Source organism: Gossypium hirsutum, chromosome D05 (genome assembly GCF_007990345.1).
Source record: "Gossypium hirsutum isolate 1008001.06 chromosome D05, Gossypium_hirsutum_v2.1, whole genome shotgun sequence".
Taxonomy (NCBI): domain Eukaryota; kingdom Viridiplantae; phylum Streptophyta; class Magnoliopsida; order Malvales; family Malvaceae; genus Gossypium; species Gossypium hirsutum.
Window position 1 is genome coordinate 21200997 of NC_053441.1, and position 15399 is coordinate 21216395.

General features: G+C 34.6%; 2 protein-coding genes across 6 annotated transcripts; one reads left to right on the plus strand and one right to left on the minus strand.

The window, feature by feature from the left end:
• Window positions 1-2304: 2304 nt before the first annotated feature.
• On the minus strand, window positions 2305-10103 carry LOC107905045 (serine/threonine protein phosphatase 2A 55 kDa regulatory subunit B alpha isoform). 5 transcript variants are annotated; one of them, XR_005914059.1, is made up of 4 exons: window positions 9759-10079; window positions 9381-9471; window positions 7746-9126; window positions 2305-2393 (listed from the first exon to the last, which is right to left on the minus strand). XR_005914059.1 is itself a non-coding variant. In XM_041094291.1 (3 exons), the coding sequence occupies exons 1-3, from the start codon at window positions 9870-9872 to the stop codon at window positions 8716-8718; spliced, it is 234 nt and encodes a 77-aa protein (XP_040950225.1). In that variant the 5' UTR covers window positions 9873-10065; the 3' UTR covers window positions 8411-8715. The 5 variants fall into 5 exon arrangements, 2 of the variants coding, with proteins under 2 accessions (XP_040950225.1, XP_016687093.2); XR_005914058.1 differs by having other exon boundaries at window positions 2307-2393; window positions 7746-9111; window positions 9759-10075; XR_005914060.1 differs by having other exon boundaries at window positions 2307-2393; window positions 7746-9471; window positions 9759-10103.
• Window positions 10104-11799: 1696 nt separating this feature from the next.
• On the plus strand, window positions 11800-15149 carry LOC107905046 (probable glucan 1,3-beta-glucosidase A). The gene is made up of 8 exons (XM_016831608.2): window positions 11800-12225; window positions 12352-12471; window positions 12574-12771; window positions 13038-13196; window positions 13680-13849; window positions 13978-14133; window positions 14238-14590; window positions 14689-15149. The coding sequence occupies exons 1-8, from the start codon at window positions 12043-12045 to the stop codon at window positions 14868-14870; spliced, it is 1521 nt and encodes a 506-aa protein (XP_016687097.1). The 5' UTR covers window positions 11800-12042; the 3' UTR covers window positions 14871-15149.
• The last annotated feature ends 250 nt before the right edge of the window (window positions 15150-15399 follow it).

The window sequence follows — 15399 nt, forward strand, 5'->3', positions numbered from 1 at the left end:
GAGGAGAGCAAACACTGAATATAATGACATGTGGTGGTTTGTGAGGTGGATAAATGTCATACATGGTTAAGAATTATTCCTTCGATTATTGCTCCTAAATCAAGTCAAATTTATGGTAGGTATAAGCATAATCAATAACATACTAATTTCTAAAAAGAGTTGTATTGATTGAATACAATAAAATAAAATAAGATTTCTTAAAAAATTTCCTTATCGAGGCTCCTCTTAATTTGGTAAGAGTTATTATGCATTGCATCTCAACTTCTTCAATTCGAGTTCCTAAAAGGTAAAATGGAATATTGAATCAATGAACCTTGGGATTGTGGGATAGCATTTTTTGGCAACACCGTTTCAAAGGAAGTTGCACGTCTTACTACATTGTTTTTGAAAAATGCTTTTGAGAAGTGCTGTGAAAAAGTACTTTTGAGAAGTTCTTTTAAAAAATTTGAGTATTTAGTATTACTGTCAAAAAGTACTTTTGAAGAATAAAATGTCCATTTTAGACATGATATGATAAAGTAACAAATATGTATTTAAATAATGTTCAAATTAGTTAATATTATGATATTTTAGCAAAAATATAAAAAAATAATTTATTATAATTTATTATAACTTATTGTTAATATTTTAATATATAATATTAATTTTAAATATTTCTAAGTAATTAATATTAATTATTTATTAAATTTAATTAGAATATATAAACTATATTTAAATATAAAAATTAAATATTTGTAATTAGATATTGACACAATTGTATTATTATAAAAATTATTTTTTATTTTTAATTAATGCTTTTAACACATTTGTATTATTTTATTTTAAAATGTATTTGAATATATAACTCATATTATATATTAACATAACATAGAAAATATAAACCTAACAAATTAAAATATTGCATATATTTGGATTAAAGTTTTAAAAAGGGATAATATTTATATACCAAATATAAAACATTAACCAACCGGAAATTCTGATTAAAATTCTTTCTTACTGGACAAAAGGATGATCTTCATGGCAAAATATTATTGTGTGAGGTTGCATGCTTTATTTGGAGATACAATGACTGCAGGGTTGGTCTTAGCTAGGATACTTGTTAAATGATATGTTCACAGCTTCCAATTAGGTTTTTCCTTACATCACTCCTCACATAAGTAGTTTTGGTTGCATTCAACTCTAACAAGGCTGGACATTAGGAGCTTTTTGCCACTCGGAACTAGACCTGTCCATGGGCCGGGCGGCCCGGCCCGGCCCGACGGCCCACTCGAAATATGGGAGGGTTCGGGTAAAAATATAGGCCTGAAATATGGGCTTGGGCAAAAAAATGAGGCCCGTTTAAAAAATGGGCCGGGCTCAGTCTCAACTTTCTTGGCCTGGGCCTGGCCCGGCCCGAATATAATAAATATATATTTTTTATTTTTATTTTTTAATTTTAAAATACATTAAAAATATTTTTATTTTTTATTTTTAAAATATTTTTTTTGTGTTTATTAAAAATCGGGCCAGGCCGGGCCGGGCTTATTATTTTTTTCCCGGGCTGGGCCGGGCCTAAGAGTCTGGCCCATATTTCGGGTCGGGCCGGGCTCGGGCCTAAGAGTCGGGCTGAAATTTTTTTCTGGGCTCGGTCCGAACCCGGCCCGGCCCATGGACAGGTCTACTCGGAACCTGTGTACTCTGAAGCAATCAGAAGATTCAAAAATAATTTATCTTTTCTCGCCCTACTCAAAAAGAGGTCAGAAGTGAAAGTACTCAAATATTGGACAAAAAGAATCACTCAGGTATCAGAAGTAGAGTTCTGATGAGGGAAAACTCAATACTGGGGACGCATGCGTGCGGCACATAATAACATATATTTATACTATAAAGCTACAATTTAAACACAATAAATAGATCTGCCATGCCAAAGGAGGACATCCACAAGGCAGTAAGTGTAGACCACATAAAATAACATAATAGATAGGATACCTAACTCAACATTCACAAAAAAGCCTAAGCTAACTCTGGGTCTTCACTATTCAAAATATCTAATACTAGGCAAAACCTGTTTACCAAAACTTAAAAAGCAGCCTAAGCCACAACAGAAGGCTTAGAAGCAGCAGAGAGCTTAGACCTCCTCTTTGCTAAACTCTCACAACCGCGCTCCCTCTGCTCCTTCAACCTCATGGCAAGCAATTTCTGGTACTCTGCCTCAGCCTTGGCCTTTGTAATTCTTTTCTTCTTCTCTGCAATTCTAGTTAGCTTCTTCTGGAGTGTCAATGGAGTTGCCAACCTCTGGATTTTTGGAGCTTTACTGACCTTCTTGCCTGCAAAGCCAGAAAATTTATCAGCAAGTAATAGTTACAATCAAGAAATCATCATTTTCACCAAGCCTGTATGATTCTAGCTGAAACCTGTAAGGCCCAATTTTGGCACGGGCCCGTATAAATAAAAATAAATTAAGAGCCCAATAAAAACAGTCCATTTACAAAACTACTAATCCATTTAAAACCCAAATGGCCCAACTCTACCCTAACCTGAAATACCAACCTAAACCCAACCCGGTTGAACAAGCCCAACACCCAGTAGCCCATTACATTTCAGGAAACAGAAACCCTAGGGTTTCTAACTCCTCCTTCAGCCGCCGACGCCAACACACGTCCGCTCCTCCCACGCGCGCCACGCCACCACCTCCGTACGACTGTACTTGCAGAGGACAAACAAACAAAGAAAAAATAGAAATCGACAGCAAACATGGAATAACAAAAATATCAAATAGAAAAATAGGAGAAAACAGAAGGAAATTGATGTATTTTCGGGGTTATAAAACCCTATTTGCTGTATTGTTTCGGGACCATTTTTTACAAAAAAAAAGATTGAATGTAAAACACACACAGACACGAAATCAATGCAAAAAATACAAAAAAAATTCAAAAACAGAAAAGAATACATCGTTTAGGTGATTGTTCGACTTGGTTTTATTTTTTTATTTTTATTTTTTGTGTTTTCTTCGATTTGTTCTTATTTTATATGTGAAAAATATAAAGAATGGAGGGAATCTTACCTTGTCGTCGGCGCCGTTGGAGCTCGCGTCCTCCTCTGGCAATCGGAGTTGAGGCAAAGGGTGGCGTTTGGGAAGGGAACGAAACCCTTAGGGTTTTTTTATCCTTTTTTCTTTTCCTTTTTTATTCTGAAATAGTGGATAGATTAGCAGATTTTCTGTCTTTTATAACGCCTGTAAAACGATGTCGTTTGTGGCCGGTTTCAGTGGCCTCAAAACGACGTCGTATAGCCCTGTGACTCGATGATCCGATTTGACCCGGGGAGGATCCGCATGTTTTGTTTCAATGGCTTATTTGCATTTTTGGTCCTTCTATTTTTTGATTTACTTTAGTTTAATCCTTTTTGTTTTTTTTTAATTTTGCCACATAATTCGATCCTGCTTTCAATTTCGTCCTTCTGTCAGTTGAGGAGACGAACGTTCGAAGCGACGCCGTTTCCAATGATTTGACTTGATTGTCACGTGGGACTTGTGCGTTTAATTTTGGTGCTAGTCACTCTGATTTTAAATGAATTTCAATTCGGTCCTTTTCATTTCATTTTATTGCACGTTTTACCCCTAAATTTCTGTTTTAATTCCAAATTAGTAATCTGTTTTGTTATTTTTGCTACTAAAATAATTACTTTAATATTAATTTATCATTATTACTACTACCATTATTATTATTATTATTATTATTATTATTAGTAGTAGTAGTAGTAGTAGTAGTAGTAGTGGTGGTAGTAGTAGTAGTAGTAGTAGTAGTAGTAGTATTTTATTTTCTTTTTTATCAATTTTCCTAACCTTTTTATATACATTATTTTATTTTATTATGTAGTATTATTTTAAGTTTTCCATATATCCTTATTTAATTTCATAATGTATTATTTTATATATATTTTATGAGTCTAACATAGTTGGTACACATTTTTATGATTTTATTTATAATATATTCTTAATACTTATAGATATATTGTTTATTTTAAAACTTTTATAGATATAATTTATTGATTGTGATTTTCCTTCTTGCTATTGATTTTTTTGGTGTATCCTTTAAAATTGATTAGTAATTCATTTAATTTTTGAATATTGATATTGGTATTTGTATAACGTATGGTTGAAATTGTTGTTGCTATGCTTGTTTGTATTTGTCTATTGATTATTTATTATTCATTAGTGTATGATGTTTATAAATTGCCCCTTTTTTGGCATCATACGTTATTATTCAATCACATTACATTTGTTTTAAAGAATATGCCTAACTAAAGCATTAAAATCATTTTATTCCGTAAATATTCAAAATACTTGGTGTAATAGGCCCAATTTGCCCGGACCATAATCAAATCAAAATAAATATATATAAACCAAACACAAAAATTAGTCCATTGGCCCAGAACATTAAACCCAAATGGCCCAATTGCACTTAGCCCCGTTTACTTAAGCCCACTAGCCTGAATACCCGCATAACCCACTATCTAAAAGCCCAATCAGCCCAAAGCTAAGAGAACAAGAGACCCTAGGGTTTCTGCAAACTCTAGCCGCCGCAGTCAAGCTGAGCCTCCTCCTGCGCATGTTGCGTTCCTGCGCGTGCAGCGCCTTCGCGCCAGGTCCACACGTACCTTCTCCAGGTTGGCATCGTACCTGCACAACGGAAGCAACAAACCAGCGACGCAAAAGAAAAACAAAAAAAAATAGCAAGCAAATAACAGAAATAGAGAAGAGATTTTAGATTTTTTATTTAGATTTTTATTTTTCTTCTATTCGAATCGGCTATATAAGGCTGATTCCAACACTGTAAATGGGTTACACACACAGAATATCAATAGACAAATCAGAAAAACAAAAGCTGAGTTTTTGGAAGGTGATTTCTTTTTAAAGTTTTTTTCTTTATCTATCGTTCTGTTCTTGTTTCTTTTGGGGATATACCTGAAATAAAAAAGGAAAAGGCGAGGATCTCACCTTCGCAAGGATGCCGATGAAGCCCTGTTCGCTCCGTTCAAATCGAGGCCGGAGGGGTTTCACATTTGGAGGCGGCAGAGGGGAATGATTCGGGTCTAAAGTGGCTAGGGGGACTAATGATTTAGGGTTTTTTTATGGCATTTATATTAGTGAAACAGCACCGTTTGGGCCTTGCTTCGATGGCACCAAAACAGTGCCGTATTGGACCAAAATCGATGACTCGACCCAGACACCGATAGATCCGCGTGTTCTGGCATGGAGAGGGATATTTGCACAAATGGTCCCTTGATTTTTATAGCGTGTTTAAATAGATCTTTTTATTTCCTTTAAATTTTGCCCCGCTTTTTAGTATTTTTGTTTCGCTTTAATCCTTCGCATAAAATGCTACGTTTTGGAAGGGAGGGAATATTTCCCACTCGCCCCCCCATATAATTCGCGCCTTGTGATATAGTCCCCGACTTTGTTTTAATTACATTAATTTCTTGTTAATTTAGACTTAATTGCGATTTAACCTTTTTGACATTTGTTTTTTTTATTAATTCATTAATTATTTTATTATTATTATTAGTACATTCGGTCATATTTTCATTTATGTTTTTGTGCATTATTTTATTACATATATTATCATTTCGAGTTTTAGTTATATTATTATTATAATTTTATAATGTGTTATTTTATTCGACATAATATATTACCGATTACATGTTATTATATTATTTCCACTCATTTCATACATAATTTATTTCATTTGAAATACTCCATTATACTTTATTTATTCCAATCTTTTATACGTACTATTATACATATACCATTATATGAAGTTTTTCAATCCTTATGCATTACTCATTTAAATTAATATATGTATATTATTTAATGTGTTTTGATTTATTTTTATATAATATTTACTTTAAAATTTATTTGGATACTATTATTTTATGTAGTATTTATTTTTAACCGTATTAAAAATTTATTTCAAATTTATATATATATTATTTATTTTAAATTTATTCTAATATATAATTTCTTTTCTTTCATGTTATTGTTTATTTTTCAAAACTTGTTGCATTTTTTGTATTAATTTGCTTGGAGCTTTGTTTAAGATTAGTTTTTAGTTCATTAGCTTTTGAATATTAAAGCTATTATTTGTATGTGATGTGAGATAATTGCTCTTACGTGTATTGTATTGTTTGCTCATATCTATCGCTTCTTTGTCGTTCATTCGCGTACATTTTAATTTACGAATCACCATTCCGCGTTGTATGTTATTATTTGATTGTTTTATTTGTTTAAAAGATTACGTTTAATATCATTCAAGTATCGAGAGCTTTTTTATTCAAAAAGTTTAAAAAAAAAAATAATAACGCGACACTCGGGATTTGTGATCTTCGAAAAGATTGTGTCCTAACTCACTGGATTCCAATCTTCCTCGGGATCTAAGAGACCGAATATTCCTTTTAATTAACATAAATAAAAAAATCATTCTCGAGAATTCGATATGTGGTATCCTAACGTATTGGATATGACATATTGTTCTCTTGAGACGAGGATTTTTCTAATAAATGAAAATAAAGGAAATATTCGATATTTAGGAATTTTGTGAAATCGAGCCCTAACTTACTGGGTTTTAATTTTCTCATTTGACCCAAATAATCAAATACCCTTCTCAAAATGCATAAGTTTTAAAGGTCAAGAGATAAACTTAAATTTGATGATTTAAAATGTCGCACTCTAACTCATTGAATGTGACAATTTATTTCTTCGAAATAAGTGATCCTTAGCATCCAATTCATTTTACCCAAATTTTCTTTTCAAAGGATCGTATTTTAAAATCTTTTCAAAATTTTGACATTAAGACATTAAACAATCAATTCGGTACCAATTTTGGGCGTCACGAGAGTGCTAACCCTTCCTCGCGCGTAACCGACTCCCGAACCTGTTTTCTCAAAATTCGCAGACCTAAAATCATTTTAATGGTGAACCGGTCACACCTTAATAAAAGATCGGTAGCGACTCCTACTTTTCATTTTTAAAAGTCGATTCCCCTTTTCAAAAAAATGGTTTCGACACTTGGTGTTCACGATTTTCGAGAGAATGGCGCCCTAACTTATTGGGCTTCAATTCTTTTCGTTAAATTTAGATATCCGAGTATCCCTTTTTAAATAAAATCGTACAGATTCTAAAGAAAAGTTTTTCGAGATTTCAAAATGTTAGATCCTAACTCACTGGATATGACATTTTGCTACCTCGAATTAAGGATTTTCAAAACAAAGACAATATTCAGTATTTAGGAATTTTGGGAAATTGAACCCTAACTTACTAGGTTTTGATTTTTTTATTTGACCCCAAATAACCAAATATCCTTCTCAAAATGCATGGGCTTTAATGATAAAATTAATTTTGAAGATTAAAAATGTTGCGCCCTAATTTACTGGATGTGACATTTTATTTCTTTGAAATAAGAGTGCCTTATTATTTAATTCAATTTATTCGAGTTAAAAGGATCGTGTTTTAAAATCTTTTCAAATTTTCGACATTAAGACATCAACAATCAATTCGGTACCAATTTTGGGCGTTACGAGGGTGCTAACCCTTCCTCGTACGTAAACGACTCCCAAACTTGTTTTCTCAAAATCTCGCAGACCAAAATCGCTTTTAAGGTGAACCCGTCACACCTCAATAAAGATCGGTGGCGACTCCAATTTTTTTTATTTTTAAGTCGACAACTAAACTCTTTTTGTTTTTTCAAAAAAGGTGGTTTCGACAAAACCCAAAATCCAATATCCTACTTCCAGCATACACCACGCATGAGTAAATGGTAAAGCAAAACATGTTTCCAGGAATAGAAGTAAACAGATTGTTGCAGTGTACAAGCTGTAGTGTTTGCAAAAGCCAATCATGAAAATATTGGTCAACAGATTGTTGCAGCACATCAAAATCTTGTTGTAAAAGATTGTTGATATTAGCAAGAAGTAAACTTTGGCCTCTAGCTTTAACAAGTAATGTGATAAGAGAAGTTTCCAACCTAAGTTAAGTGTTAAAAAAATCATATAAAACGAAAAAGAAAATGGGGGAAGCAAATGTTTTAGTCGTTCACATCTGAGCCTAAGAATCAAAAGAAGTTTATAAGAAGAAACTCATTAACAGACATTACAAACAATAGGCTAAAAACAAACAGATCTGATAATATGGGTCAAACCATCTAGCCAATGGAACTGATTGGTCAAGAAATTTACATTAGACGTTTCTAACTTATGAACTTTGAACAATGGATGAGGACCAGCATTTGCAACTCCATGACACCATGATATTTTACCATTAAAATGGGGTTTAAAATTTTAATCAATATCTTGTGAAGTGCATTGATTCAATTATGTTAAACATTGTATCAAATATCTACTACATGAATGAACTAATCCATCCAGTACTAACAAATTCAAGAACAAAACAAATATTTTCAAGCCCAGTCCAAATACAAGAAGAAATGATCACTTCGGATCTCATCAACAAACAGAATGAAAGCAAAATAAGACAATGAGAGAAAGGAAGATTGAAACAAGAAAGCAAGAAAGGGAGATTGAAACAAGAAAAGAAGCCATAGTTGAAATCATTTGTCTCAAGAAATACCAGCTTAAATCAACAGCTTCAAACTCTTAATAAGATCATAGATGAGTAGAGGAAATTAAGAAGTTGCTACCCTCCGCATTATATTCCTGTTTAGGACATATTAAACACCTGCACTAACTGATTGGTGGGGATCTAGCAATTACTAAAGCAAAGCAGAGCAAAGCAGCAGAGGCACAAAGCAAAGCAAATCAGTAAAGCAAAAGAGGCATAACAGAAAAAAGGAACACTAATTCTGAAAGAATTACAACACAAGTTCGAACATGACAACACAAGTTCAGCAACAGAAAGTTATCAGGAAGGAACCATGATTCGTTATATCATTATTTAAAGAAACAATCATCCTTTACCATTACAACTAGAGAATCATATGCCTTCTCCAGAATGCAAACTTTGAATGGGAAGCGGGGAAGAGAGCCTAGAAGCGCAATCAATAACAGTTTAAATCTATACTCCAATCCAGAACCTAAACTAGATGGCATCAGTTTCTCAAGAGACATCTCATAATGATGCTGCCAAAAAAGAAACTAATAATAATAAATAATAAAGATGCAATAAAGGTTAAGCAATTTATCAGGCTAGAAATCTTGGTGAGGGAATTCAAGAGACTAAGCTAATGAAGACTTATTTTTCCATCAGAGAAGAAAAATGTAAGATGTGTGATTCTACCACATATTATCCCAGAAAAAGAATACTTCCTCTTCAATTGATTTTCAGATAATACTAAAATACGGAGCCAAAACACCACAAAATTGCAATAAAAACAAAACCCACTAGCTACCTGTTATTTGAATAAAATTGATGTGATAATCATGAGCATGGCCGTATACTCGTCGACATCTAGCCACTAGGTTGGTCTCCTGACTTGTTACCTAGATATAGTGAAGATTAAAAGTTAGTGCAGAGTGATCAAGAAGCATTTAGACAACAAAAGAAATGTTCCTGATTGCTCAAAAACAAAATCCTAACACTCTCCTCCTGCCAGAGAAAGAGAGAGGATGGTATTCTGAATGTGGGTTTTGAATGGGAGAAGAAAATCCTCCAAAGAGAAGCACCGGTGGTGGAGAAGAGGAGAAAATATACAGAAGAAATAATGATAAAAATCAATCCCATAATAAAGACAAACAAAAATATACAAAGAAGAAAAAGATAAACTCACCGGTGGTGGAGAAGAGGAACAAAGAACCAGAGACTTCTTCAGTGGAGAAGAGGAACAAAGAACCGGCAGAGGAACAAAGAACCAGCAATGAAAAGAGATGGAAGCAAAGTGCATTTTGGATGAAAACAAAGAACCAGCGTTGTTTGTGTGTTGTGTGGCTAAAAAAGTAAAAGACCAGCCCAAAAGCACTTCTTGGCTGAAAAAGCTAAAAAAATCTCTTTTTTCATCTGCCTAAAAGCACTTCAAAAACGCTAGAAATTTGCAAGAGATGAAGTTCGTTCTTTATTGCTTTTCAGAGAAAAGTGCTTTTACATATAAAAGCCCATCTCAGATGCAATAAAGAACGAAGCCTTACTCCCTCCCAAGTCCCACCCCTAAGTTCCTAGACACAGACTTTTTCCTTTGGACTATAGCCCATCGAGACACTATTTGGAATTAAAACCCCAATGCAAACATGGGCCAGTTTACAACTGTGCCAATGTTTGGGTGAGCTTAATGGAGTGGGCTACTGCACCTACAACAATTCGGTTTATTGCTTTGTTAAGGCCTCAGATGCTTCTGAAATTGATGCTCATATCCATTTGGTTTATACATAGATATGAAATAAAAAGATTAATTAGTGAAATAGTTGAAGTCTGACCGTGCAGCACTCAACTTCAAAGTCGGCACCTCTTCTATCTATCTATATATTTTTGGGCTCAAATGAAAAATGGGCAAATATTATAAATATTTGATCAAACTTCCATAATTTCAATTGTTTCTTTCTCCTAGTTTCAATACAATATTGATAGGTTTCAGGTGGCTTGAAACCTAAAACTGAAAAAAAAGATACAATCGAAACTAGTTATTATGAAAGTTTGATAAGATATGGAAACTATTTATAATAAAAAATATATGTAGAAGACGACACCTAGAGGTACCGACTTCAACTATTTCAAATCTATTTTTGCTAATTAATCTTTTTATTTCAGATATATGGGAAAAAAGCCGCATGTTTCTTTCCCCTAGACTTGTTTTTGGTGCCTTCTGGCTAAAGAAGACTATTCCACTCTCTGGCTGTCAAGTGGTAAGTTATAGATAGTTACAACTTAGCAATAAAAACCACTGAGTTCCACTTTTTTTCTCAGTCAACGGTGCCTCCATCTCTATCAATCATTGCTCCTTCACAGAGAGGTACCATAGCACCGGGTCACAAAGGGAACATCCTTTTTGTACGAAAACATGGCGTGAATCTTGCTAGATATCTTCTGAAGCTTGTCGGATAGTGAATGGAATTGGTCTCCAAAGATAAAAGACATCATAAGGCACTGAAATCTTGATGGTGGTCCACGTTTAAGTTAAATACTCAACATTAATGAACAAAAAGAAGTGAAAAACTCAACATTTACTTTATCTATTTATATATACTTCTTAGGTATATGTAACGCTTAATGGTGGATAGATGTAAATGCAATATCTGTTTTTGAAATTGTTTAATGGCCATCGCCTCATCAAGTGTCCTGTATGTAGAAACATGAGGGCTTCTACTACTTTCCCTTTCCACTAAATAGTAACTACAATATATTGTGATCCGATATTGCAACAGTAATGAGTACTAAATAGTAAGTATAAGCTTTGCTTCTGAAAGCAAGGTTTTGTCATTAGAACAACTTTTGTGTCAACCCCTTCACTGCCAATTAATATGAGTTTCAGAACATTCTCCTCTTTTTTCAAACCTTTTTAAATTTTTTTATTTTTATTTCCCCGAGAATTCAGTTCAGTGCATGAGAATGGTGAGTTATGTCATGCATGAGGTATTTTATTATATAGAAAATTCGGTTAAAAACAAACATTTTCTTAGTCAGCCTCCATCTTCTCTTGTGTTCATTAAAAGACAACGTATCCAGCAACTTCCTTTGACCATAATAATAATAATGCTTCTTAGTTCATTTCATTATTCTAGCTTTGGCGGGTAAAACTTGGATGTCAACCTTCAATCTGCTTAGGTGAGGCGAGAAAAAATATATAAGTCAACGTTGAATCATGCCAGAACTGTGGGATATGATTAATACTGGTGGTCAAACATCACCCACCAAATGAAATTATTGATGAACTTGAACTTGATTTTGCAAAAGCACTCATAAATAGTCAACCACTCAACCAGCTGAACCAAGCCATTTCGAAGTCAACATTCAGCTCTGTACCTCTTGTCTCCGGCCACTGTGATTTAATTTATATGTATTATATATAGGGAACTGAATTCTAGAGACCGGCATACGAGAGCGAAAACAAAAGAAACATCAAAATGTTAGTGTCGTCAACAATGCATCTATTAAGCATGTGTGTCCTGTCTTTGGTTTTATCTTGCTGTCAGGGAAGGGTAGATCCGAATTTCCGGATTCGAGCAGTTAATCTAGGAGGTTGGCTTGTGACCGAAGGTTGGATTAAACCTTCCCTTTTTGATGGCATCGTCAACAAAGATTTTCTGGTTTGGAGATTAAACCCTTTCTTTCAGAATAACCATTCACCACTATATACAAATTCATGAAACAATAGAATACAGTATATAATTAACTCCAGTTCTATTTCTGTGCTTCATTGATATGATGATCAGGATGGAACTGCACTTCAGTTTAAGTCAGTAACAACCGGGAAATATCTTTCCGCCGAGCAAGGTGGAGGAAGTATCATAGTGGCCAACCGGACAACTGCTTCTGGTTGGGAAACCTTTAGAGTAATGGAAGCTATACTTTGGTCTGAACAAGTTTTTTCCTATGTTGTTTCATTAATTCAGGGTTTGTGACTTCAAATTTGTTTCCCCACTGGTATGAAACAGCTGTGGAGGATCAATGAGACAGCTTTTAATTTTAGGGTCTTTGGGAAGCAATTCATTGGAGTTGACACGGACGGGAATGGGATTGGCATAGTAGCTATCTCAAAAGCTCCTGGACATTCAGAGACCTTCGAGATTTTGCGGAACTCCGATGATAAGAACCGGGTTCGGATCAAAGCTCCAAATGGGTACTATTTACAGGTAATTGTAACTTGCAAGTCTTTGCAAAAGCTTGTTAGGCCCACTAAGAAAGACCTTTCATTATCCATCTAGGTCGGCATTTCACTGTGGGATGAAAGGCAGGCAAGTTTAATTGGGATATTAAGACATTGTATTTTTTATATTTGTTAGGTATTCCCTTTCTCAACACCACTGAAAACGTGCTTTCTTAAGATATGCATGCAGTGTATAAGTAAATAATGGTGTCCAATTAGTGTATGCCTTTTGAGAAAAGATGTAAAATGCAGGCAAAAACAGAAGAAGTGGTGACGGCTGATTCACAAGGAAGTAAAGGATGGGGAGACGATGATCCATCAGTATTTGTGATGAAGATGACAGGAAGGTTGGAGGGCGAGTTTCAAGTGACCAATGGCTATGGCCCTGAAAATGCTCCACAAGTCATGAGGGTATGTGCTGCCCCACTAAGATAATTACTTTTTTTTTCTTTTTTTGCTTCATTATGAATTTATTTAATTGCATATTAATAATGTTTAAAATGTGTAATGCAATATCAACAAATTAAGCTCAACTTTAAGTTTTTTTTAATTAATTAGTTGTCATTATGATGAAAAAAAGAGTGGGGTGGGGTGGGGGGGGGGAAGGGATATTTTCAACTAATATGAAAAACCATTATAAGATGGTTTAAAATTCATAAGACAAATTTGGCCTTTGACATTAGTGTCGGCGTTGGCTGTTGACTTGATGACGTCCAAATGGTGGTATGGAACAATTTGGGTGGCTTTAAAATTGCCATTCCTATCTCATAGTTATTGACAGATTTATAACTTTTATTATATAGCTTGTGATCTTATTGGTATTATTTTAATTAGTTTTTTTTTTAGATCTTGTAATGATATCGTGTGATGTTCAATATTTTATCTTATTCTTAGGAGCATTGGAGGACATTCATTGTGGAAAAAGACTTCAAATTCATATCACAAAATGGGCTAAATGCTGTGAGAATACCAGTAGGATGGTGGATCGCCAGCGATCCGACACCACCTCCGCCCTTTGTTGGCGGCTCGTTGCAAGCATTAGACAATGCCTTCCAATGGGCAAAGTAAGTTCCTTTTTCTTCCCCTGTAAACAACTAATTTTCATCAATTCACTCAAACTGAATCTTATCAATACGATATTCATATTCCCCAATGAAGTTACAAATTTTCCTTCTTCTTTTTTTGTGTGTAGGAAATATGGATTAAAAGTTATAATTGATCTACATGCTGCACCTGGTTCACAAAATGGTTGGGAGCACAGCGGTTCCAGAGATAGCTCCCAGGAATGGGGCAAAACAGATGAAACCATAACCCAAACAGTAGCTGTCATAGATTTCTTAGCATCCAGGTCAAAACAATGAATCCATTTTCTTCATTGAAACTCAATTACATAATTAGTTATCAGCTCTAACTTCATTATGAATTATGATGCCTTTTGGTCCTTGAATATAGATATGCAAAGAGCCCAAGCCTTTATGCAGTCGAGCTCATCAACGAGCCCCTCTCACCGGGAGCAACACTGTCGAGCGTGATCGAATACTACAAAGCCGGTTACGCCGCCGTGCGTAGGCACACTTCAACAGCTTTCGTGGTGATGTCGAACAGGCTAGGACCGATGAAACCGAGGGAGCTGTTTCCAATGGCCAGTGGCTTTAAGCGATCTGTTATTGATGTACATTATTACAACCTTTTCGAAGACATGTTTAACAACATGACTGTCCAACAGAACATTGATTTTGTATACAACAATCGGTCCTCGCAGCTGAATTATGTTACGACATCTAATGGTCCTCTAACTTTTGTCGGTAAGAATGGATGGTCGGTTCTCATGTAAATTGAAATGTTTATGATATTCATTCATTAATGGCGAGTGTAAATGAAATGAGTGATGGTCATTTTTCAGGGGAATGGGTGGCTGAGTGGCAAGTTGTTGGAGCTGGTAAAGAGGATTACCAACGGTTGGCGGAGGCTCAAATGGAGGTGTATGGGAGGGCAAGTTTTGGTTGGGCATACTGGACTCTGAAGAACGTTAACAAACATTGGAGTCTGGAATGGATGATCAACAATGGCTATATCAAGCTTTAGGGTTTAGGCCCGTCGGCTCTGGACTTGGGGCATCAATAGGAGCATCTCTTGGTAGGCAATAAAGGCTGCAATATTAACATGTTCCCAATTCTCAACCCAAAAAGCAGCCATAAAATAAAAAAGGCTTGTATTTTCAAATTACAAAAATGTATATATCATCTTTTCAATTTGTCATCATAAGCACATCAACAAAAATTAGATATGCAAAATTGATTGAAATTGTCAAAGAACTCAACATATAAATATGAGAAGTATCAATACTTTGTTTTGTGGTGGGAACCAAAAACTGTCCTCTTCCATGATAGTATATAATTGCGCAACATGTCCCCCATAATTTATGGACTTGTACCTTATAGGTAGCACAAATCATGTTTCAATAATGTTTTGTTTTTGTCAGTTTATATTTATTGGGCCATCAAGTCCATTCATTGTCAGCTGTGATCCAAAGAAGTGAGAATGCATTTAACAATCTTAAAATGGTTGCAAATTGTAATTATATTAGTTCAAAGTAACACGATCCTAATTGTGT